Source organism: Phoxinus phoxinus (genome assembly GCF_949152265.1).
Source record: "Phoxinus phoxinus genome assembly, chromosome: 10".
Classification (NCBI taxonomy): Eukaryota; Metazoa; Chordata; class Actinopteri; order Cypriniformes; family Leuciscidae; genus Phoxinus; species Phoxinus phoxinus.
The window spans coordinates 21,279,193-21,305,939 of NC_136885.1; the positions used below are offsets into that span (position 1 = coordinate 21,279,193).

Here is a 26,747-nt window from a genome sequence, read left to right on the forward strand (position 1 = left end):
AACTGCTAAGTTTGATTTAGTTCCATGGCAGTGGTCATTAGGTTGTGGGGCACCATGCAAGGCTGTCATAGCACTAATTGTGCTGGATATTTAAGCTTAAATATGATAAAAATGATCACAACTTTCATAATTCTTCAAAAGTGCAAGGTTCAATCTGTTTCATGGTTAGAGTTTTGCCTTGCTTTGGTTTATCTCTTGGTGGTGTTGAAGCATGAGTGTCATAGACCTTCTCAGATACTCAGGTTAAGGCCATGGTGCTAAAGTAAAAAAGAATAAAAAAAAATGCATCTTTGATTTGATTGCAATACATTTCATTTTACTCAGCTTTTGCTCAACTCTAAGATCTCACACCACTGCTCTCAAAAGATTAAAGCACCGACAAGAACACTTACTAACGATCTAATTAGCCAGTGTTTGTTTGCCTTGGGGAAACTGAATTGGATAAACTCATTAAAAGATATTCTATTTCCATCTTTAGTTGAAGATTAATATGAAAGTATATTAATAGTTGTTGAAAATAAAATAGCATCTTTTAGTTTAGCGAATTATTAATATTAAATCCAGATTTTAATAAAGTACCAGACAATATCCTGCTTTTAATATGCAGTATCCCTGTTCCTGAGCCTGAATGCCTGCTTTCCACAAAATCATTTCTGCTGATTTTGCTCTGGAGTTTTACGTGTGTGTGTTATGAGGCAGAGTAAAAGACTTGGTTTGGTGAATTGGCTGGAACAGTGACTAGTGAGTAGCATAATGTTTGAATGAACTGTCCTCTGGTAACCTGGTGCTCATACTATGCCCTTAAAATGCTTCAGTATTTTATAATTGACCATGTGTTGTGCAATTTTTTATATTGGTAATGCAAGCATGATCACATGTTTATGTCAGGTTTCATGATGTATACCGGTATGTGCAATATGTTGTTTATGTAATAATTGCTGTTATTCATGACCTTTGAAACATCAACTTTTATCACTGCAGATAAGTTAGGCATTTAAAAAAAAAACATTAGGCTATTTCAGTTTTAAACAGTCAAAAAAAAGTATGAAAAATGGAACGCTGGGATATTAATCAGAAACCGAAGCCAATCGTACTGATGTTCATAATTCTCATTTAGGTGAGAGATCCACTGCCTTACAGTGATCAGGCTTCTCTCATTCACTCGCACTGCACCGAGATAGAGATAGTCAATAGCCCAGTTCAGTGTAATTGAGAAAGAGTGAATGGCAATCGATTTCAATCCCACCTCAATCTATTCTGAGGTGGTGCAATTTATAGCTTTCTGATATGATGGTGTGAGGAATGGCAGGTAACGTGTGAACTCATCGGAGGGCATCTAAGGTCAAAGGACACATTCGCTGCGTCCCAATTCAGAGGCTCGATAGTCCTATGCGTCTGTTTCCCCGGCCATGAAGGAGACAACCGATGGATCCTTCACCACATAGATATACGTAGATGCCACATTCCACCGCTCCGGGCACCTCGGCGCCCGGTCAGCGTGTCGTCACTCGCAGTAAGAATCAATGATGCCATAACGTTGCGCAGGTTCAGGTTGTGAAACCGCCTAGATTTAAATTCCCGAAGAAATGGGATTAGCTTTCACAGGTGAGAATGTGTTGGTTTGTGTTTTGATATGTATTAATTCAATATTACATGTTTTTCCTATTGTATTTTTAATGTTTTTACTCTTACTATGGTAGCCTGGCGCCTGCCTGACGCCTTTGTCTTTTATTGTGTAAGTTTAGCAAAATCATCTGCTGAAGTCTACTGCAGATATATTGTAAATATTCATACATGTCTAACTACGGTTAAAGAGTATAGAAGCTTTCCTTCATGGCCTAGCCTACTCCACAATTCTTACGACTGATCATGCCCAATCGCGAGTCAGAGACAGTTGCGTTCAGTCGATGTTCACAGTCGGTGTTCAAAATCTGCTCCAGTCTTTGGAAAGTCTGTAAGTGTGTTCAATTCAGTCTTAGAATGTTTCAACTAGTCGTTAAGTGTGTCCCCGTCTTAATGGAACACTGCAAAACACGTTGTAAATAGAAACCTTTGATGCCTTTAAGACAACAGTGCAATTACTGTCAATACGCTATTATTAAGGAGAAAACTGATCCTAGACCAGCAGTTGTGTGCAGTTCTCTGAAGTTACTTCTTGACTGAGGCATAAACGCTTTAAACGTCAATAATTTGAACATGACTGTGAATATTCAAAGGTTTAAGATCAGCTCAGGAATTGTGTTCTCTAATGCCTAAATATGGTATATTTAGTGGGTCACAACATCCTAAATAAGCCTGATAAAATACAAATCAATTTTACACAGAGTTTCTTTATCCAGAAAGATACAGTGTACCCAATTGAAAATTCAGTTTTATTAAAACAATTTTAGTTCTGCATATAAACAAAACACACTTTTTTTTTGTATTTTACATATTAATAAACAAAAACATGCTTATGTTTATATATATCATATATTATCTCTTATTTGGCTTGAACCGAAAAAAAAGTGCATCCACTTTCACTCTTAAAAGAACATGTAAACAGGCTTTTTGAATAGCCTGGCCAAAAGAAAGAAAGAAAAAATAATGTTGGGAAACAGCAGAGTGAGTGCTTTATCTATTCAGTGCAATGCATTCAAGCATCTCTCCTCATCTGTACAGAAGCAGCCAGCAGCATTTCATCATTCTCTTTGCCTTCAGCTCTACCTACCTGTGTATCTCTGCTAACAGCTTAATATGTCCAATGTTTGATTACTAAACAACACAGAGCAAATACTACTGTATTCACAAAGAGGAATGGCCACAAATGAATAAAAAACAGGGATTTTAACATCTTTCCTAAGCAGGAAGTTATGCGTATAGAAATGAAATAAAATCCAACACAGATAAAGAAATGCATATGTAAGATCAATAGTACAAAAATAGTACAATGTACTTCACGCATGGCCAACAGAACCGGAGAAAAATTCATTAAGACATCTGAGGTAATATGAACGTAAAAACTGAGTGATCCAAACACTCAGACTAGTTTGTTGTGTTAAGTTAGTTTCACATTGTTATAGTTAAAGCTACTTTACAGTATATTTGTTCATAAACAAATACTCCACCTGATATAGGATATTTGTATAGGTCAGACTCAGTCCTACTCCTGGAGATCATCCTGTAGAGATCATTTAAACGTCTAATCAAATCAAACCTGAAAGAGCAAACGATCCATTTCATTCAACACGCAGGTGTGAATGAGCAGGATTGAGACTAAACTCCGCAGGAAGGTAGATCTCCAGGAACACATTATAAATGTATGGAAACAGAAAGATGTAACACTTTAAACAAATGTTTGAATAGTAAATCTAAGAGTAACGTCCTTTCATTCACACACATATATCGGTAACCATTTAACAGTGCCAAACACATCCACAATATGGGATAAATGATCAGTACAACCAGTTAAACAAAAACGATCAGTGATCTATAGCCTGAAAACATGGTCCGATGACTGGGACCCTGGTGAGCTGTTACAGTAAAGCATGACGTAAACATGTAGTATTGTTAGTGTGCCAACTGAAGGTAACGTTACAGCACTGGCATAATTCCCCAGTACAGTGCTGGACAGCACAGGCTTGCTACCTAAACTTTGCTCTGAGTGTGCAAGCGGCGTAGTGCTTTTTTTGTGCCTGGATTTTCAGTGCTAAATGAACTATTAGCACAGAGGGCGACAATAAGGGCCATGATTAAGCTATGTGCTATTAGAACCACATTTGCAGAGAAAGTAGCAATTATGTTGTTCCGTGTGAACCCTTAGGGTGGAGATATGGAAAGTATCCTCTTTTGTAGTCTTGCATGGATACCCCAGAGCGAGGGCTGCTGTTAACAAGTGTGACAGGCTGGTCATGCGTCTCTTATTCATTACTTCTCTTCAGCTGCATTGGGGTTTCTGTAAATGACCTGAGAATTGATGGAAAAAAAAAAGTTTACATGGTGATTACAATGTAAAAAGTAGTTATTAAAGACACAACCGGGGTTTATCTCACCTGCCATGATGTCCAGGGAAGTGGCTCTGCACTGGAGTTGCCTGGCTGCTGCTAGGGCTCATTAGCATGGCGCTGTAGATGTTGGATGCCACCACCAGTATGCACAACAGGATGGGCCCAATGATGGCCCCCTCCAAACCCAAATAGTACGCTCCGCCTGCTACCGCAAGACCTGTCAAATACGGGTGTCCACCTCTGCGTAGAAATATATATGGGTTAGTAAAAAATGGTAAAATGTCAACCAATTTTGGACACTACAGATGGCACATGTAAAGTATGTTTAAAGAGACAAACACACCCTGATATATCGGAGTATATGGCCGTGTCAACGAAATATGTTGGCAGCAGATGAAAGAAGAGAAGCAGGAGAGCTTTGACTCCCTCCGCCTGGGCCAACCACAAATCCAACACCGCTGGCAGTGCCGCCCAGTACGTCCCCAAAAACGGCACCGCACCCAAGATAGCTGCCATCGCTGCACAGAGCAAAAGATAGAAAGGCAAGACAAATATAAGATGGAATAATATGACATAGACAGATAAATGTACATTACCGTTCAAAAAGTTGTATATGTTTTTCAAAGAAGTCTCTTTTGCTCATCAAGGCTGCTTTTATTGAAGTAAAAAATGCAGTAAAAACAGCAATATTGTGAAATATTTAACAATTTTAATTAACTGTTTTCTGTTTGAATACATTTTAAAATGTAATTTATTCCTGTGATGGTTTAATCTTATTGATTAAATGTCTGTGTGTATTTTAGTCTTACCTGAGGGGATGAAGACAATGTTGATGCCAAATATTGTGTGTGTAAGCCAAGTATAAAGGCCATAAAATCCAGCCATCTTCAGAGAGGCATCGAACACACCCCTGCAAAGAAAACAGGGTGGTTGAGAGAGAGAGAGAGAGAGAGAGAGAGAGAGAGAGAGAAACACAAAACACAGAGGGCTTTTCTTTTCTCAGTTAGCTTAACACTGACTGGAGTCAGAGTGAATAAGTCTCTCTGTGATAGCGCTCATAAAAATAGGTCTAATGGAACATCTTTGTGCATTCTGGGTGATGGCAGCATCAGCGCACACACATACACATTGAGCTCACAGTTTAAGGAAACACTGAATTCCTCTCCTCATTTCCCTTTCACAGCTCATGTCATTGTCTATGGAGGGAAAATTATGTTATTGTGCTTTGAAAAAAAATAACAGATGTTTTTATCTAAGCCAATTACATTATGCTAATTTCCACTGGAGAAGCATCACGCTCAAGGGCACCGCTGCGCTACAGCAAGATTGTGACCCCATTCATTCTCCATTTTCTGGGTCACCCTTACCTGTAGATGAACCCCTTCGAAATTCTTAACCAGCATATTAATAGCAGTCAATTTCACCCCCATTTCAGTTGTTCCGATCATGATCTCTGTTAAATTATCAGTACAAATGGAAAAAATGGCAGAAAAAGCAAAACAGTATTGCCCTCTTGTGGTGATTACAAAGTACAATGTCTTTATCTGGTGTTAAAGGGCACCTATTATGGAATTTTGAAATTTACCTTTCATGTAGTGTGTAACATAGATCTAACTGAACAAAAACATCCTGCAAAGTTTGAAATATGAAAGTGCACCGTATATAAAGTTATTGTCTTTCAAAAGTAGGAGTCGACTCGGAGTCATTTTTATGAATCGTTAGAAGACCGAAGCTTTTTCTCTGACTAGATGACGTCAACTTGTCAAGTTATTTGAATACGATACGCCCACTTATTGCGCTCCAAGGCCAGGGAAAACATCATGGCGACGAGACGCTGTGTTCTGAAGTGCGACTCAAAAGCCAACTTTTTTCATCTGCCCAAGGAGGAGCATTTGAAGACTAAGTGGTTTTTTGACATTGCATGCACGTAAAACTGTTGTTGGGGACTCCCTAAACAACATTAGGAACATTTTAAATGTCATAATAGGTGCCCTTCAAGGGATAGTTCACCCAAAAAGAAAAATTCAGTATGACTCGCTTTCTTCTGCAGAACACAAAAGAAGATATTCTGAAAAACTTTGGGGTCCTATCAACATTGAAAATTGACTTTGACTGTATGGACAAATTTTTTTTTAAGAATCTTCTGTGTTCCACAGAAGAAAGTCAGTCATACAGATTTGGAACAAAATGAGGGTGAGTAAATGATGACAGGATTTCCATTTTTTAACCATCCCTAGTATAATATCTAATTTCTGCTTCCACCTCATACAGACTTGCTACTGTACACACATTTTTGCCTTTCATTTTCACTCGTCCATCAGTTTGTAAAAGCATTGTTTGTGGAAACTGCAACATGTTTGCATTTAACCTTAAATGTCCCTTCAGGCAGTGGTTCTCAACCAGGGGGCTCAGCAAATTTACAAAGGGTCTATATAATAAAAATGTATATATATTTTTAGAAAGTTAAGTATATTAACTAATACATTTTCCTATGTTTTTAGATATTATTTTTTTTTGTTATTTTTTTTGTTATGTGAAATCTCTCTATATAGAGAGGGTTGAGAATAGAGGATGGATACCCGACCCGAGCCCGACGGGACCCGCCGGTACCCGACGGGCCGGGCCGGGTTCGGACAGATATTTAGAAATGATGTTCGGGTTCGGGTCGGGCTCGGTCACATCAGCGCGATAAGGCATTGAACATTTTAAATTTAAAACAGCTTATGTAGGTAGCCGATGTGCCTGATGCTTTCACTTGATGCAAACGTTCGTTTTTGTGATTAAAATACATGTAAAATATTACCATAACATCCGTCTTCCTGTGTGTGGACATTTGTTTATGTAGCCGTGACAACGAAACGCGTGCATAATGTGTGCGCGCCAGGTGTTAAGAGCGCTTGTTGCTCCGCGCGCTGATGCGCTTGTCCTGTTGACATTTCCGATTGCCTTCCTACAGTTGCTTAATAAAAGCGGGCTTTCCACACAAACAAACGTACAATTGTCATTAGTATGAGAAAAAAATGGGATTTTAACTGTCGGGCTCGGGTCGGGCTCGAACATAAATATCTTGATGCCTGTCGGGCTCGGGTCGGGTTCGGTTACTGCTCTGTCGGACGCGGGCCGGGCTCGGACTGAAAAAGTCGGCCCGATCCGCACTCTAGTTGAGAAGCACCGCTTTAAGACAAACCAAAGCTCCACACGGACATGGGTACCTTATGGCCTCTTCCACAGACTGGCCGATAATGTTTGAAGAGGGTCCAGGTTGGGAGAGGGGTGTGAGGCTGATTACCCATTTCACAGGTTTATAATATTCACCACTGGAGCTCAGCAGGTAAAAAAGTGTGGTCAGGAAAATCACCTATACGTTCAGAGAGAAAATAAATATTTAAAATCACCACTAAACATCCAATCCCATCGATCCAACTGTGTGTGTGTGTGTGTGTCTATTACCAGAGACAGGACAAAGTTGAGCAGTGCGGTGCCACTGTGGAACAGTACGGTGAGCAGCGTGGTTGTTGTGGATATCAGCAAACCAACATTTCGACTCATCACCACCCACAGAGACTCCAAGATCTACCGCAGAAGACAGCATATTCATTAATCTGCCAAATAACGACACTCCCCATCACACACACACACTGGAGACTAACCGAGAGCAGAGTCTCAATATTCTCCTGCACGAATGAGGCGATGTCCTGCCAGTCCAGTATGTCCCCTAGCCAGCTGTTCTGCCTGTGCAGATGTTGCTTGTTTCCACGGAGCCGTCCAGTATGAGTCACGTTCTACAAAACAAAAACACTGACTGGAATACAACAAAAAAATGTAAGTTAGTGATTGTTTGTGACCAAGTAAGGTTTTGTCATTACCTTAACAATCCAGGACTGATAGAGACGGTCCCACAACTCCAGAACTTGTTTCTCGATCACGGCCGTGTTGTTTACTTTATCACCCAACATCTTATGAAGCTACAATGCATACGTACATAAAAACACACATATAACAAATGCTCATTCAATTTTACACACAGACATAAATAATAAAAGATTAAGGACTTGAACATAAAATCAAATTTGATTCCAATTAATGTTAGATTGAGTAATCTGTTATTTAACAAAAATAAATGTTTGTTTTCTAACTTCTCCAGCTCTGAAACTATTTTTTTAAAAGCAGATGAATAACTTCAGTTTTGGTCTGTTTCCCACACAAAGCTATCATTTTACTTATGACCGAGATTTGTATCGAACACTGTTACGGTACTTATAAAAGTGCTTTTTTGTTATTTTTGTCCTTTCACAGCCACTGGTCACCATTTACTTTCATTTATCTGTCTCATTAAATTTGTTATAAATGTTGTTTCATGTGGTCTTCAAGAGCATTGTAAACTCTTAAAGGAACATTCCACTTTTTTTGGAAATAGGCTCATTTTCCAACTCCCCTAGAGTTAAACAGTTGAGTTTTACCGTTTTCGAATCCATTCAGCCGTTCTCCGGGTCTGGCGGTAGCACTTTTAGCATAGCTTAGCATAGATAATTGAATCCGGTTAGACTGTTAGCATCTCTCTCAAAAAAATGACCAAAGAGTTTCGATATTTTTCCTATTTAAACCTTGACTCTTCTGTAGTTACATCGTGTCCTAAGACCGACAGAAAATTAAAAGTTGTGCTTTTCTAGGCCAATATGACTAGGAACTATACTCTCATCCCTGCGTAATAATCAAAGATCTGTGCTGCCGTACCATGGCTGCAGCCGGCGCAATGATATTATGCAGCGCCTGAAAATAGTCCCCAGCTAGGTAACTTCCAACGTGACGGGCACTAACACTAAGTTTGGAAAATCATTGCGCTTCTGGTACAGCAGCACAGTTCCTTAATTATTACGCAGGAATGAGAGTATAGTAAGCTATGCTAAAAGTGCTACCACCAGAACCGGAGATCGGCTGAATGCATTCGAAAACGGTAAAACTCAACTGTTTAACTCTAGGGAAGTTGGAAAATGAGCCTATTTCCAAAAAAAGTGGAGTGTTCCTTTAACTCTGACCTTATGTGTGATCCATTCTCTTCCATGTTGGTAAACATTTGTGGCAGCAGAGTTTAAAGCCTTCTGAACAACCTGGGCCTCTGGGAGCCAGCTACAAAACACACACACACACACAGTTACGCATCATTTCGAGAAGATTCCTATCTTCCAGTGTATGTTAAGTGTGTGTTCCAACTTACTTGGCCCACTCTGGGTGGTTGGACACAGTCTCATTGATCAGGTTACTGGTGACCTCTATGATATGAACACTCTCTTGGTGCACCTGTGAACAAAAATACAATCGTTGAGAGGCGATGTGTGCGGAGGCTGGGATCAGTCACGGATCATGTCTTTCACGCAGTGGAATAATCCCTCTAAGGACAGTGGTGTGAAAAAACACTGTACCATAGCTGTGAGCAGCAAGGCCATGAGCAGTGTGCCAGTTACCAGCAGGAAGATAATGAAAATACTGATCAGCTTATCCAAGGAGCGCTCCAGCCACACGATCATCTGCAAAGAGATCAAAGAGAGATCAGTTTCAACAAATAATCTGATCATTCATGCAAGTGTACGAGAACACAGAAACCTGCTTCCCTCTGCCAAACCTGAGGAGCAATCGTGTTCATCCCTTTGGTTCTGAAAACCTAAAAGTAAAATGCTCTTTCAGTAAAAAAATTAAATAAAACCATTAAAGGAACAGTTCACTCAACAATTAAATATATTATCCTTGTTTACTTTTGGTTAACAGGAGAAATGATAATGCAATAAAAATCAAAGCGGGAAGTTATTTCTTCTTTTAGGGTAAAAAAAAGGACTTCATGTTTTCTAAAGCCCTCGATAGTTTTGTTGTGTGCGGAACAGATTGTTGTTATTAACTAAAAACAAAAATTTTGGGTGAACTGTTCCTTTCAAAAACTTAGCAAAGGATTCATGGATGAGTTCCGAGCTTCAGAAAGGTACATGGAGGTTAATTTTTCCAGCCTTATTTGGGGGGTTTTTAGGCTGTGAAAATATTAATTCTCACATGTAACTGCCGTATAAGCCAAAATCAAACCAAACCAAAAATTATTTTACACCCGCTAACCTGTTGGATGACTAAGCAAGACTAACTACTGAGTGAAGGAGCTAACAGCAGGCTAACAACAGCTGTCAGGAAACAGGAGGTGGTGGGCATATTTTTTGTTTTTGGCAGGTGGACTTGGTTTCTCTGCTCACCCAGCTTCTGTCGGCCCAGTGGGCGGCACTTGCATGTCTAATCCCGTTCCCTGTTCCTGTTAGCGCTAAGTGTTAACATCACACACAAAACTGGGCATGTTGATGACGGATTAGTACAAAGCACATCATTAAGGAAACTAAAAAGAAAGAATAAAGATTAAAAAAGAACAGCAGGCTAAAAGAACCGCATCACTCCCTCTTCAAAACGTTAAGGGCCTGATACACAGTTTCAAAGTAATGCTGGCAAATGCCAAAAGATTCCTGAGGGGAGAGACACATACTATCAGACCTGAAAATAACTTCATCACCATCTGCTCCTGTTGAGCCACAGTCAGATTCATCTTAATCAGACAAAACCCAGGAGATGATATATAGAACATTAACAATGACAGAAAACAGAAAACAAACTAATATTCTTTGACAGAATATTCTGAAGAATTCTGAAGTCTTTCCAACAGCTCTTTCTAAATATATATTGCTAAATTTTTGCAGGATGGAAAATAGATAGTTTGTTTGGTTTCCCTTGAAAAAAAAAAAAACATCAAAAGTGGAACAAGTTATTACATTTTGGTGAAAGATTACAAAGATATTATTTTTTTCCTTTGAAACAACACACCTATATTCATGCATAATATAAGACATGGAATGCGCATTTAAAAGGCTTTGAACACAATGGTGAACAAAATATTTTGTTATTAGCTCTGATAATCTCTGGAATTAACATTTTTTAAGCGTTTCTTCCATAAGACATTCTTCACAGAAATGCATTGCAACAAGCAAATACATTGTAAAGAAAATGTAAACACATTTACACACGGCAGATAATGCTTGAGAAATGTGTACTACAGTTAAAAAGTTGGTTGGTAAGATTTTTATGTTTAATAAATAATTAAAGATTATCCTCACAAAGGCTGAATTTATTTGATAAAAAATACAGTAAAACAGTAGGCCTAAATATTGTTACAATTTAAAATAACTATTTGCTATTGTAATATATTTGAAAATGTAAAAAAATGCTGAAAATTTTGAAAATGTTCAGCATCATTACTCCAGAATCCTTAGAAATCATTCTAATATGCTGATTTGATGCTCAAGACACATTTCTTATTACCGTATTATCAATGTTAAAAACGGTTTTGCTGCTTAATGTTTTTGTGGAAATCGTGATAAAAAAAATTCAGGGTTATTTGATGAATAGAAAGTTCAAACGAACTTTAAAAAAAAGAAGAAATGCTTTATAAAATAAAATATTACATTACTCGTCTTTACTGTCACTTTTGATCAATTAAATGTAGCCTTGCTGAATATTATTTTCTTTCAAAAAATTAAAGGGTTTAGTGTACATAGTTATATTATATTTATATACTTACATATTCTAGTTATTATTACTAAATTTCATTCAACACTGAAAAGCAATGTAAATAAGTTATGCAACTAAAATTAGATGATTTTACTCAATATTTGCATGTGCTTGTTAGCGCATCAAGCTGTTAGCTTAGCAACATGCTAACATTAAATCAAAGACTTTATATACAGAAATACGGTGCACTCGTATTACTTGGAATGGGAGAAAGTTCAACTCACATTATGGCGGAATAAGACCTTCTAAATAAAAGAGCCAATCGCCAATGTCATCATAACACTGCAGCTGGCGTTAGAAGCGCCGGTTCCAATAGAAGCAGTCAGTGTTCAGAGACACGAGCTCAGTCATGATTTGAATGTTTAGAAACACAATTTATAAGACAGTTGTTGTCAGATTTCAAATTTGAAATTTAATTGTAAGCTTGGCGAACAGTTTTGGAGAATTTGATATTTCCCCATTCAAAGAGATAGGAGCTGCACTTGAATGCCCGAGAGGCGTTTCAAAGATGGCCGCCGAGTGAAATGACTTGTCTTAAAGGGAACAAACTACTGAAATCAAGTGAAGTGGAGTTTCCCATGCAGAGCTCTATTTGTGTGGTGTGCAGCGTTCCCTATGTGGAGTCATTTATAAAGACAATCACTTATACCTTAGAGGGCAGCAGGCAGCTTGTGTGTCTAGTTAGCAAAAGACAGAAGAAACCCCCTTTACCAAACCTGGTACCAGTACCCAGCAACACCACTAGCCTTGAGCATCCCTCCACCCAACCCTCCATTCCCACTGTCTGTTCTCTCCCTGAATGCATCTCACACACTCTGAAGACAACCACCCCAGCACACTTCAAGAGCTGTGGAAGAGGCAGCGGACTCTCTTGGGGTTTTGTTCTGCATTTTTTTTTCCTGACAGTTAGTGTGTCAGCATCTCAATCACATCCAGAGCGCATGCTCCCTTCCACAGCGCAAAGTGCCACACAGCAGGAAGAGCCAGTGAGCTAAGCAGAAGCTCAAAGATGGAGGAGTGACAGTGGGGAGGGGGAAAAGCATCACTCCAAAGCTTCCAATGAAATCACACTGTCATTCTTTCTTTCTCTTCCCCTTTGTTCTTTCTTTCTTTCTCTTGTACACCTGCCAGCACAAATGATTTACCTGCTTGTTAAGCCAATGCCAGAGCTTTGAGGAGAGAGACAGAGAGACAAACAGTTATTAGAAACAACCAATCAGTGTGCAGGAAAGCAGTGTTTTCAACGTGTTTTCAAGGCAAAAACAGAACAAGACTGGACGGTGAAATTCGAGGAAGATAGTCATACTGAACAATTAGAGAAGGTGTGATTTGGTGGGCTTTATAAGGGGACAAAAGAAAGATCTGCTACGATTATTATTTTTTAAGTGTCTTCGTCTTTTTTTACCTCCATTCATTCTTGTGGACAGTCAGTGAGGGATATGGTGGTTATATGGTTGAACATTTTGCCACATCTGCTATTGGTGAGTGAATTAAGAAAACTCAGTTGACATAAATATTTTATTTAATACCAGCCAGAAAACTATATTTAGTTTTTTTAGCAAAAACTAAGAGTTTTCATTCTATTGAGAACACATTTTATTTAGTTGTTTTAGTTTATTTAGTAATTGTTTTTTTTCTGTGCATATTAGTGAAAACTCACAGCAAAACTGTGCATCTTTCACAAAAGCAAAGAAAAATGATTTTGTCCTGTAAGACTCGAAAAACTCGAAGAGAGGGCTCTGTCTGAGAGAACAAAGGAAATTAACATTTTGAACTCACCCTTGTGCACTATCGAGCCGCAAGTCACCTCCGAATCATCCTAATCTACATGTCTTCCCCTCATCCCCCACTCCTTCTCCCTCTTGCGGAGATCACCAAAACTCACACAAGAATCTATATGGTTTCATGTGAATAATTATCATAGAGTATTGTACATGTTTGGTATCATTTGAAAGGTCTCAGTGCGACTGGTACAAATGTCTCATTTCCAAAGTAAACCAAAAGGTAATAAAGTTCTTAATAGTTTAGAAATATATTGGACACAGAAGGGTGTGACTTCCCGGAAAATGGCCTTCTGCTCTCAAAAGGTGAAACCCCTGAATGCAAATGTCCATTGTTTGCACATGTTTCCATGTGAAAGAGGTTCTGTCTATATAATGAAATGCAGCAAAGGGCCTTTTGTAACTCAAAGTTGGCCCATGATGCTAAGAATGACCAAAACTCTTGGCATCATGTATTTTAATGTTAGGTTCGCATCTTTTCCCTTTATTCTAGAGCATTCAATGGTATTGTATTGATTATCTTTGAACTGATTATGAAATTGGCGTGATACATTTACCTGACATAATAAATTGTAAACATTTGATTTTATTCTAACTGGCTTTGACATAATTTCCAGGAAAGAGTTAAAAGAACAGTCGAACATACGATCACATTTAATGATGCACAGATATCATTTAAAACCTTTTCATTTATGGAGTCAGATGAAATAATGAGTTTAATACATGAGAAAATGTATAGCATTTAACCAAAATTACTTTGCCAAGCGGAAATACAGTAACACGCAGAGACCTTCCCCGCTGGTCGGATGCCAACTTTGGGCCGATTGAGCGTGGACTTACAGTTCCAAATGTATTCGTTCTGGTGATTAATGCAAGGATTAATGCTTTCCATATACACTACTGTTCAAAGGTTTGGGATCAAAAAAGTGACGGAAATCTTTTGTAACATTGTAAACGTCTTTACTGTTACTTTCGATCAGTTTACTATTTCAAATAAATGCTGTTCTTTTGAACTTTCTATACAAAGAATACTGAAAAAAGAATCATGTTTTCCATGATTTGAATTGCTTGTGTAACGTACATCATTGAAGGTCAGATCATCTTTCCTACAATTCGATTTAGGCCACATATTGCCGTATGTTATAGTTCCTCATAAAGTCACCAGCTACTGGCAAGTAATAGTTTTAAGTCCTCAACAAAGCAAATGTTTTAGTCATATTAGCTTCTTGGCAAATGTGTTCATTTTGGACCCTAGTATATTTTCAATAGATTTGCTTTTGACAGATGTGTGACTAGTGAAAGAATGAAAGAAGGCAAAACTAAAGTCAGACACTGGGTTGCATTACTGGATTACTATGGGTCAGGGGGTGGGCAAACGGTTTCTTAGAGGTGTAGGGTTTCATCTAGATTGACTGCAACTGTGGGTTGTCATTCACTTCAGACAGTGAAAGGGACAATGAGAAACTGTGGGCACATTTTTGGGAACGTTGAGGTGACTTCCTCATGTCATAAACCTTAAACAGTAGATGGAAAACGAAAACTAGTACCAAAAATAACTAGAAATACAACATCACTATGTAAAGAAGACTACAAATATTTACTCTTGATTTCAGCTTTAAGACCGGAAGTGAATTTAATAGTGTTCCAACTTTGTATTAGGTTAATGAAATTTTCTTATAGAAAAACACATTAACATTGAAAATGCATTGGTTGAATAATTCATTTTTTTCCCACATGCCTCTACAAGTCATGATATAAACAGAAACATCCACATCTGACCTCCATAGCTTTTATTCAGTCAGTTGTGGGTACTTCGTGCCTTAGTTGTGCAGATAAAAAAAAAGAGAATTAGCAAGCCATAACCACATTCAGTTCCTGTTTATAATCACAGATCTCTGTCGCCTCCAAAAATAAATGTGCACATGTGGCGACAACTACCAGCAGGCAAGTGTTGTGAAGGACAGTGGGTCAGCAGACAGGCGAGCGCTTTTGTGTGGGTGTATCTACGTGAGGTTACCTTAGTGTCCACCCGAAGCAAGAACTGAGCTAAGCCTTTGATCGGCCCAGGCATCAGAGCATCCTGTCTGTCTTTGACAAACTTCTCAGAAGCCGACCACCATTTCGCTAGAGTCCGTCCAGCGAAGTCCTTCATCCCAAAACGCACTATCATCTTCTTCAGGACCCAAACTGAAAAACATAGCACTCATTCATGAAAATGTGAACGCTATCTTCACACTCGTGACCTCAGGACAATGAGCACAAAATTTACCAGCAACAGGGATGGGCAATAACTGTAAGATCCAGAGGTTGAGCCAGACCTGCACCAACACTATAGCCCACGCAAGCAGCACAAAGTAGATATCACTGGTCCTCTCTTTGTGCTGGAGACCCCTGAACTCTAGTCTGCTTCGACTCCGGCTGAAGACCGCCTTCGGAGGGTCCATAAAGTCTGTGAGGGGAAGAAGAGGGGAAAATCCACTTTAATAATGATTAGGGATGCACTGAAATTTACTAATGATTAGGGACGCTCCACTCAATATTACGCTTTATGCATGTCCGGTCCCTCAGTTGCTCGGCCTATGCGAACGCAATAGCCCTACTGTACTGTGACATGGTGTGGTTTAGCTGGGCTGGGCAACGCTGGTAAAATGACGCTACTGATCCACTCCCCGAAACGCTCTGCTCACAATGTCTGAAAATAATAGCTTTGCAGGACTATAGATTATTTGAATAATTGGTCAAAAAATTAATCCGTTAATTCTGATTCTGTTGCATAGACATGAATAAAGAAAAATATATTGATATTTAATATTAATGTATTTTCTGTCTCATTTTAGTGTGTTATTTTCAATAAAAGTGTGGTTATCATAAGTATCATTAAAATGTTTGAATTTCATTAAAAAGTCCATCCATCTTCTTCCGCTTATCCGGGGCCGGGTCGCGGGGGCAGCAGTCTAAGCAGAGATGCCCAGACTTCCCTTTCCCTAGCCACTTCCTCTAGCTCTTCCGGGGGGACACCGAGGCGTTCCCAGGCCAGCCGAGAGACATAGTCTCTCCAGCGTGTCCTAGGTCTTCCCCGGGGTCTCCTCCCGGTGGGACGTGCCCGGAACACCTTCCCGGGAAGGCGTCCAGGAGGCATCCGGAACAGATGCCCAAGCCACCTCAGCTGACCCCTCTCGATGTGGAGGAGCAGCGGCTCTACTCTGAGCTCCTCCCGAGTGACCGAGCTCCTCACCCTATCTCTAAGGGATCGCCCAGCCACCCTGCGGAGAAAGCTCATTTCGGCCGCCTGTATCCGGGATCTTGTCCTTTCGGTCATGACCCAAAGCTCATGACCATAGGTGAGAGTAGGAACGTAGATTGACCGGTAAATCGAGAGCTGAGCCGCTTTCTTCACCACGACAGACCGGTACATCGACCGCATTACTGCGGAAGCTGCACCGATCCGTCTGTCAATCTCCCGTTCCATCCTTCCCTCACTCGTGAACAAGACCCCAAGATACTTGAACTCCTCCACTTGAGGCAGGAACTCTCCACCAACCTGAAGTGAGCAAGCCACCCTTTTCCGACTGAGGACCATGGCCTCGGATTTGGAGGTGCTGATTCTCATCCCAGCCGCTTCACACTCGGCTGCAAACCGTCCCAGTGCATGCTGAAGGTCCTGGTCTGTAGGGGCCAACACGACAACATCATCCGCAAAGAGCAGAGACGAAATCGTGTGGTCCCCGAACCTGACACCCTCCGGCCCCTGGCTGCGCCTAGAAATTCTGTCCATAAATATTATGAACAGAACCGGCGACAAAGGGCAGCCCTGCCGAAGTCCAACATGCACCGGGAAGAAGTCTGACTTACTGCCGGCAATGCGAACCAAGCTCCTGCTCCGGTCGTATAGGGACCGGACAGCCCTTAGCAAAGGACCCCGGACCCCATACTCCCGGAGCACCCTCCACAGGCCGCCTCGAGGGACACAGTCGAATGCCTTCTCCAAATCCACAAAACACATGTGGATTGGTTGGGCAAACTCCCATGAACCCTCCAGCACCCTGTAGAGGGTATAGAGCTGGTCCAGTGTTCCACGGCCGGGACGAAAACCGCACTGTTCCTCCTGAATCCGAGGTTCTACTATCGGCCGTAATCTCCTCTCCAGTACCCTAGCATAGACTTTCCCGGGGAGGCTGAGAAGTGTGATCCCCCTGTAGTTGGAACACACTCTCCGGTCCCCCTTCTTAAAAAGAGGGACCACCACCCCAGTCTGCCATCCCAGAGGTACTGTCCCCGACCGCCACGCGATGCTGCAGAGGCGTGTCAGCCAAGACAGCCCCGCAACATCCAGAGACTTGAGGTACTCAGGGCGGATCTCATCCACCCCCGGCGCCTTGCCACCGAGGAGTTTCTTGACTACCTCGGTGACTTCAGCTTGGGAGATGGACGAGTCAACCTCCGAGCCCTCAGCCTCTGCTTCCTCAATGGAAGACGTGACGGCGGGATTGAGGAGATCCTCGAAGTATTCCTTCCACCGTCCGACGACATCCCCAGTTGAGGTCAACAGCTGCCCACCTCTACTGTAAACAGCGTTGGTGGGGCACTGCTTCCCTCTCCTGAGTCGCCGGACGGTTTGCCAGAATCTCTTCGAGGCCAGCCGATAGTCATTTTCCATGGCCTCTCCGAACTCCTCCCAGGCCCGAGTTTTTGCCTCCACAACCACCCGGGCTGCAGTTCGCTTGGCCTGCCGGTACCCGTCAGCTGCCTCAGGAGTCCCACAAGCCAACCAGGCCCGATAGGACTCCTTCTTCAGCTTGACGGCATCCCTTACTTCCGGTGTCCACCACCGGGTTCGGGGATTGCCGCCTCGACAGGCACCGGAGACCTTACGGCCACAGCTCCGAGTGGCCGCTTCGACAATGGAGGTGGAGAACATGGTCCACTCGGACTCAATATCTCCAGCCTCCCTCGGGATCCGGTCGAAGCTCCGCCGGAGGTGGGAGTTGAAGATCTCTCTGACAGGAGACTCGGCCAAACGTTCCCAGCAGACCCTTACAGTACGCTTGGGTCTGCCGAGTCTGTCCAGCTTCCTCTTCCGCCATCGGATCCAACTCACCACCAGGTGGTGATCAGTTGACAGCTCCGCCCCTCTCTTTACCCGAGTGTCCAAGACATACGGCCGCAGGTCAGATGAAACGACCACAAAGTCGATCATCGACCTACGGCCTAGGGTGTCCTGGTGCCACGTGTACTGATGGACACCCTTATGCTTGAACATGGTGTTCGTTATGGACAAACTGTAACTAGCACAGAAGTCCAATAACTGAACACCGCTCGGGTTCAGATCAGGGGGGCCGTTCATCCCAATCACGCCCCTCCAGGTAACACTGTCGTTGCCCACGTGGGCGTTGAAGTCCCCCAGTAGAACGACGGAGTCTCCAGTCGGAGCACTTTCCAGCACCCCTCCCAGAGACTCCAAGAAGGCCGGGTACTCTACACTGCCGTTTGGCCCGTAGGCACACACGACAGTGAGAGACCTATCCCCAACCCGTAGGCGCAGGGAAACGACCCTCTCGTTCACCGGGGTAAACTCCAACACATGGCGGCTGAGTTGGGGGGCTATGAGCAAACCCACACCAGCCCGCCGCCTCTCACCATGGGCAACTCCAGAGTGGTGAAGAGTCCATCCTCTCTCAAGGAGGCTCATTAAAAAGTCTAATATAAAAAAATGCTAATTTAAAATAAGAAATAAATATTTTTTAAAAAGCATTTTCGGATTCTTGGTTTTTGGCCAAGAATTTTTATTTCGGTGCATCCCAACTAATGAAGATGGTAGTGTTCGAGTAGTCACGAAACTGGAATTTCTAACTTTATTTGATACAGCACAGAGTAAATATCGATATTTAAGACAATTTCCAATACCACATGTAAAAATTGCCACAACATTAAGGCCATAACATTTGACCAGCATCTAAGTTTATTTATTTTTGACCATAATCAAAGTTATTTTTTTTATCAACTGAAACTTGTCTGAGATTCCTCAGGCCCAATATCTCTGAAGGGGATTATACAATAATAAATAATAACAATAAGACAGAAATATATTACTATTGTAATATTAGCATATTAATACTGGAATATTTTAAACGGTTTCAGTGTTCATTTTCCACTGTATTGATACACTGATGCCAGCTGCACTTTCTCTTCTCTCTTGTAATAGTTATCGAAAAAATCTATATTTCTGACAACAATTGATGATAGGCCTAAACTATCTCATAATCCCAATTAATAACACCCATCACAATCTTATCTGCTTATTAATGGATACAGATCTTTGCTTTTGTGAGTAAGTCATTGCCAGACCCACACAGAATCTTGCTGACTTTCCCACAAAATCAGCACTGCAAATAACTTTAAACATTGACACGACTTAGATTCTTTTTTTTGTACCACCTTTGGATTGTTCTTTGGTGCTCATCTCTTCCTGTATCTTCTCAGCCTGGCTGAAGTTACTGCAGGAGATCGCCATGAAGATCGTATTAGCAGCGAAGGATAGAACCTGACCAGGCAGCTGACCTATACAGAGAGAGGAGAGGACCAAAGGTCAGAGGACATCAAGAACAGAGAGGAAAGGTATGAGAGCCTCTGTTTCTTCACCTTTCCCCGGAACAACAGGCTTCTGCTGAGAGCCCACTATTAGCAGTAACACCACCACGACAAACACAGGCACCCGCCACGACCCTGTCAGAGAGACTGGAAAAAGAGAGGGAGATTTTTTTTAGCATTCCTTCATTGACAGCACTGTAGGTCAATGCTAAACTTTCAGCTTTTACTTTAACAGCGCCAAGAACCTTACCACCTGAGTATAAATACACACGATCCTTTATTACAAAAATAATTAATTGGATAAAACTATTAAACAAAGACAGTAAACTACTAAAGATCGAGAATGGGAACCCTTAGCAGTTCTAATGAATTATTTGACAGTACTGCTACACAAAGTACACTGTAGTATATGAAAAAGAACTAAAGTGCTTAACTTTCTATTATTAGTATTATCTGTTTTTACAGATTTACTTCCTATCAAATTATTAATAAATCATTCATTATCAATTTTGTAAAAATTATGTAAATTAGGCTAAATATAAATTTCATTGCAGCATTTGCAATACATATAATTTACTGTTTATCTGGCTTTAAATTAAATAGTGTGATATATACTCACAAGCTTTATATATGATATTATATTATACTTTTTAAGATATTAGTATTGGCATTGACAATAAAAAAAAAATCGGTGTCGGTCAATCACTACATGATATGCCACACAAAACCCAAACAGAATCATTCACTGTTTCATAACAGAAGGGTCTTACCCAGGTAGAAAATAAGTGCTGCCCATACAGGCACAGACAGGGAACGCAAGTAACTTTCCATGCCAGGGGTCCACTTAAAGGCCACTGCCAACACATAGCCAACAACTAACGTGCCAACCTGCCAAAGAGAAAGAGAGAGAACATTTGGACATCTCTGGGAACTACTGTGCCCTGCACCAAACATTTGCCACCGATCTATTTATAATCACAAAAAACCTCAGTATGTTTCCAGCCCTCATAAGCACTGCAAGAATGTATCAACACACACATTTTCATTAGATGAATAGTTCGACCAAATATGAAAATTCTATCATTCTTTAGGTCTTAAAAATAAATCAAAACCAGCTCCACTGCCAGATGAGCTTTGTGTTTGCTTGTTATAATTTGACCACAAGGTTCTGTTAAAGGGGGCATTTTGTTCCCAATGACAATTTGAACAGTTTTCACATGACCTGTATGAATTAAATTAAGCCCTACAAGAAAGTAAAAAATAAATAAATAAATCAGAGAGTGAGGTCATTAAATTGAAGGTCAGGGTGAAATTTAGTCCAGTAGAGTTCTTGTAACCTTTAGAAGAACTTGAAATATGCATTTGCATTATGACTATTATTTGGGCTGTGTAACCTCAAGGCTATATTTTTGGTATCTGAGTCATGCTGCATTTCTACTCAGACATATTAACAATGGGATCAAGATATTTTGATATTTCACATGACGTGTTTAAACACACTTTTGTAAACAAACATATTTGCACAGTTATCTGAAGCCAGCTGACCATTCAATGGTTGATAGAATGGTTTGCAATGTAAAAATGGTTCTCTGATGGATCATGGATGAAAGAGAGGAGCAGACATAATGTCTCTAAAGTGACAAAATTATGTGACATCTATTAGTGTAATAATTATTAATGTTATCAATGAAAGTTGTTGATGCATGCTATGCAGGCTTCGCTCAATACATAGCAAACAATGTTACACAATATACATTCAAATTGTTATTAAATTTGTATCAAAGTTTCATTATTCTATTTCCATATGTTTACACTATGTTATCTATGAAGAAGTGAATTTTGAACAGTCCCTGGCTGTTTCACAATCCCGTCCACCTGTGCATGGTCTGACAGGAGGCGTGTCTCTTTCCCATTCACGTGTCATTATACACAGTAACGTACTAACTTACAGTACTCACCCACGTATAGCTGAAACAATCCAGGCCGAAACAGATTATGGTACAGACGTGACTAAGGACAACCTGCATGCCAATGACGCTCCAGAACAGATATAAGAAATAAAGCAGGGGTACACCAGCCCCAACTGCCAGCAGTACATTGAGCCGATCTACAACCATTTCACCCAGTGTCTCCACCCCGTAGTTCACGCACCACACCGGTACCAGCAGGGTACCCACTACTATCGGCGTCCCGCTGTCCTGCAGCTTGCAGAGCCAAGAGCGGCCGAGGCGGGCGAGCGAGTACTTGAACGGGTGCAGGAAAGTGCCGCACAGCACTGCCCACAGCAGCGGCCGTAGAAAAGCCTCCAGGATGAAGTAAACCAACACCGATGCTCCGCAACAGATCGCTACGAAGATCATCGCTCCCGTGTTGTAGAAGGCCTGTTTGATGTTTTTGTCGAACTTCAGGGACTGCTGGCTCAGTAGTTGGCTAACCATCCCGACTGCTGGCTGAACGGTCTCGCTGAACGAGACGAAGTGTGGCCGGGTTGTGCGCGGGGTGTCCGGGTCAGTGGCCTCGCCTGGACCCGGGTCCTCTGTGTCTGCCATGGTCGCTGGCATCGCTGCGTTTCAGTCCGGACTCCGGAGGATTCACCACTTTTGGAATTGCGGGTTGGGCAGTGACGTAAAGTGTAGGAAGTAGTCTGGGAAATGTAGTCAAATTGTGTTTAGCCTACCAGAAACTGAAACATTATCTGTATTAGTAAAAGACAAGTAGTATGATGTTTCGAATGCAGTGGCGGCTGGTGATAATTATTTTTGGGGGGGGCGCATTTTTTTATTGGGGGGGAGGAGGGGGGGGGGGGGAGATACAAAGCAGAAACAAAAAAGCTATTTTGATCTCTTTTTATTATTTTATTATTTCAGACCAACAAAGTAGTAACAAAGCATGTTTCCTACTTGAACATAATGTTGCTCTCCTTTATATACACAGACCCTTTCCAAAAATTAGAATATCATGGAAAAGTTAAATTATTTTAGGAATTCAACTTAAAATGTTAAACTAATTTTATAAAAAAAGGCTCACTGCTTGCAAAGTGAGATATTTTAAGCCTTGATTTGTTATAATTTTGATGATTATGGCTTACATAATGACTTACAGCTTATGGAACCCACAAAATAAATTTTTTAAAATTAGAATATTACATGAAATCACACTGTAGTAGTGACACAGTAATCCCGTGGTCATTGAACCAGGTTTTGGTTATTTTGGCAGTGTGGGCAGGTGAAAATCCTGCTGAAAATCATCTTCATCTTCATAAAGCATCTTCATAAAGCTTTTCTGCTGAAGGAAGCATGAAGTGCTCTAAATGTCCTGGTAGACGGCTGCATTGACACTGGACTTCCAGGACATTAGAGCACTTAATGCTTCCTTCAGATTTTGAAAATGAAATTCTTCATTTAGATTTTGTGGGTTTCATAAGCTGTAAGACACAATCACACTTTGAAAAAGAAGACAGGGAAAACAAAACAGGGCATTGCTAACATCACATCCAGTCAGCCAGCTCCGTTTCTCGTAACAAGCGCGCGTAAAGCTTCGTTTGTAATGATATCGGTCTTTGTCAGACACGTGGGTTTGTTGTGTGTGACGTCACCACGCCGCCATTTTTGAGGTATCGCTACTGACTGTGAGCATTGAAGAGATTACAATAGTAGAGAAAACAAGTAAATAACTGAAAAGAAAACTGAGAAAAGGTCGTACCGATAAATATGGCACTCGATAAATATGGCAGGTACCGTTATTTGGAGAAATTGTCATCCATTCAGAACATAGATCCATATATGAGCCAACTGCAGTGAGTTGGAGTGCTGATCGCGAATTGTTTTCCTCATCCTCGTACTTGGACATTGTCAACTATCTTGTTTATGGTATAAGCGCATATACCAGTGAACAATTTTAAAACTATAAATCTCTTAAAGCCCACGGACATTTCATAAACGGCTGTGTACAGGATTTATTTACATTCCCACCGAAGGACACAGTAGTAATATCAAAGATAGGTTTGCTGTATTGATGATGATGATAATGTCATGTTAAGGATGTTTTAGTTTGAAAAAAGAATGAAAAAACACAATTCTCCAACATCAGAATACCCCAGCATCGATACCTTACAAATGGCGGTTACGCCCATAATGCACTTCGTGTATCGCGAGTGTGACGTCACCTGACAAAGACCGATTGTCGTCCTCTGTCACTTGCCTGCTGCTGGATGTGTACATCTGGTTGTTCCGGTCCGAGATCCTTAATCTTTTTTATTTTTTTCTTCAAGCGAAAGTCTTGAGAAAGGGTTTTTTTTGTAAATAAATAACAGAATTTGGATTAACTGCTGCCATTGCGTAATAAAAAGTGATCAGCCTAGTAGCAAGCAAGGTTATTTCTCGCCGCGTACAGTTGAATGACAGGTGACGAGAACCAATCAGATTGGATAAAATAACATGTATCCAATTATGATTGGCCAGGGACGCAACGACTTGCGCCCCGAGGAGGATCTTTAAGAAACCAATCAGAGACCAGCTTCAGGTCACATGCTGCCCGATAATTTGTGTACTCACATAGACACCCATGTGTCCGGCGTCCCTCGCCCATGAAACGTATTGAAAATAGTAAATAGTTAATCGATTAAAGACAGTTTTTATTAAATTCTGAGGCTCTTACTACCAGCTGGCACATGAGTAAACTATTTTTTAATTTTTTATTATTACATTTTAATATAATGTTTTTACACATGTTCATTTCTGAAATGTTGATGGGGGCGGCGCCCCAGCGCCCCCTATGGACAAGCCGCCACTGTTCGAATGCCGTAAACAAGCGACCATGACCCATCCTACTTGGGTTGTTTTTCAATATAGTGGCGGTTCAAATGCGTTTTTGAACGAATCTTTAAAGGGATAGTTCACTCCCAAAAGTGCCATTTATTGCTTTTTCCAAAACCAGTTTGACATTCTTTCTTCTGTGAACATAAAATAATAAAATTGAATTTAATAATTGGTAAACAAAATAACGGTTTGGTTAACAATGTCCGAGTCTGTCCTTAAAAAAATGTTTTGCACAATACATACGCACAACGCTTCGGCATGTTTCCCTCGCTCGAAAGCTTGCCAGACCTCCCGATAGTAGTTACGGTTGGTAAGCCACGATTGGCCTGTGGCGGTTTTCGGGCGTGGCTTATGCCTGGTTCAGATTACACGATTTTAGCCCGATTTTGGCACGATCCGTTTGACGTAGGGTGTCGTGGGGATTCGTAAACGACAACGGGCGTCGGGACGCAAGATTTGATCGTTTCATCTCGTATAGTGTGTCATAGTGGGCGACAACCTACGTCGCGTCTGCGATGCTTCACGACATCACGACAAAAAGACTAGCATGTTTGATTTTTTTTCGGTCCTCCACGACGAGAGTGAGTGAGTGAGCGAGCGAGACAGAGTGTGTGCTAGTGAGTGTGTGTGCTAGGGTGACCACCTGGCTATATTGCTCTGTTGCAGGTCAGACCTGATTTCGCGGGACACGAGGGAGATAACTTACTATTATTATAGGTGAATAAATATTGATTTTATATTAACGTTAGATGTCTTTGCTAGCTTTATAAAAATGTTAGTCTATGACGGCGCTGACCGGCGCTGTGAACGTCACTAATAGCCTAATATAAAACTCATTTTAACAGCACGGGTCTATTCAATCTAAATAATTAAGTGAAAATAATAATCCAATCGCTAAAAAGCACATTTCCAAATAAACACAAATTCCATTAGGAAAGACTACAGATTAAATGCGTTCTTACCGGATTCAGTAGCCTATTTTTGTGTCTTTTCCATGCGTGATGGTGAAACTTCGGTGGCTACACAGCAATCTCCTTTTTTAGGGTCACCTGTAACTGGTTTTAACCATGTATATATTTTTTTCTCCCATTCCTTACGAACAAAGACGCTTTTTCTTCTCGGGAGCTCCGGATAGATCCATTTTTCTATTGCAGATTTTTTTTTTTTTTCTCAGTGTTTGTTTTCCCGAATTCCCGCTCTGGCTAGAACCAATAATATCGGCTGCGCACGTTCAGTGTTTTCTTATTAACTTTTTTTTTGTATAATTGTAATTTAAAAGGACGATTAAATAAAATGATGCAGACAAAATTAAAATGTGGGACACTGCTTATGACTTGCGGGACAAAGCTTCAAACTTCGGGACTGTCCCTCACCCCAGTGTGTGTGTGTGTGTGTATGTGTGAGAGTGAGTGCGTGTGTATATGACATAGTATATGTGCGAGTGAATGTCTGCGACGGCACGCGATGACTGGTCAGAAAGCAACGTGTAGTCTGACATGTTTCTTGTCCACGACACGACACGATTTTAGGATTCAAAATCGTGTAATCTGACACAGTGACTATCGTAACCGACAAAAAAATCGTGTAATCTGAACCAGGCATTAGCGAAGGGTCAAATGATGAATTAGGAAGATTGTGAGGAAAATGACTAGGTGATGATGACTCTGGATAATGACCTGGACATTTTATAAACGTGCCTTAGAAAAAAAAAAAACATTACTGGTGATATAATCTTACGATATTATCTTAGGCAAAACAATTCGGTTAAAACAGTTTAAACATGCATTTTAGTCTAGGATTAGGCTTAAGCCTTCTGTGAAACCGGGGGAATAAGAAAGCTATGAATTCGAAATTGTATACTATTTCTATTATACCATTAATACAAGGAATAGCCTACTATTTCTGTGATAGTGACACGCTCGTAGCACTTGTCGCCATCTAACGGCGTAAAGATGTAACCTGCTGAAAAAGTCACTGACTGAATT

General features: G+C 40.9%; 1 protein-coding gene across 3 annotated transcripts; it reads right to left on the reverse strand.

Annotated features, from left to right (window-relative positions):
• Positions 1 to 2,318: 2,318 nt before the first annotated feature.
• Positions 2,319 to 25,027, reverse strand: tmem245 (transmembrane protein 245). Of its 3 annotated transcripts, XM_079626849.1 has the most exons (20): positions 25,006 to 25,027; positions 24,775 to 24,896; positions 21,904 to 22,589; positions 20,716 to 20,833; positions 19,997 to 20,092; positions 19,793 to 19,915; positions 15,627 to 15,806; positions 15,375 to 15,544; positions 12,722 to 12,745; positions 9,407 to 9,511; positions 9,202 to 9,284; positions 9,023 to 9,113; positions 7,853 to 7,951; positions 7,637 to 7,768; positions 7,437 to 7,559; positions 7,199 to 7,344; positions 4,796 to 4,896; positions 4,330 to 4,504; positions 4,032 to 4,226; positions 2,319 to 3,945 (listed from the first exon to the last, which is right to left on the reverse strand). In XM_079626849.1, the coding sequence occupies exons 3-20, from the start codon at positions 22,504 to 22,506 to the stop codon at positions 3,900 to 3,902; spliced, it is 2,610 nt and encodes an 869-aa protein (XP_079482975.1). In that variant the 5' UTR covers positions 22,507 to 22,589; positions 24,775 to 24,896; positions 25,006 to 25,027; the 3' UTR covers positions 2,319 to 3,899. The 3 variants fall into 3 exon arrangements, with proteins under 3 accessions (XP_079482975.1, XP_079482976.1, XP_079482977.1); XM_079626850.1 differs by lacking the exon at positions 24,775 to 24,896 and having other exon boundaries at positions 25,010 to 25,026; XM_079626851.1 differs by lacking the exon at positions 12,722 to 12,745 and having other exon boundaries at positions 25,006 to 25,026.
• Positions 25,028 to 26,747: the final 1,720 nt, after the last annotated feature.

Bases quoted from the DNA above. Each gene is read 5' to 3' on its own strand.
- tmem245 (XM_079626849.1), bottom strand. From the start codon at position 22,506: ATGCCAGCGACCATGGCAGACACAGAGGACCCGGGTCCAGGCGAGGCC. The intron at 19,916-19,996 runs GTGAAGAAACAG...CTCTCTGTATAG, and splicing joins GCCTGTTGTTCCGGGGAAAG to GTCAGCTGCCTGGTCAGGTT. The intron at 4,227-4,329 runs GTGTGTTTGTCT...ATTTCTACGCAG, and splicing joins ATATACTCCGATATATCAGG to AGGTGGACACCCGTATTTGA.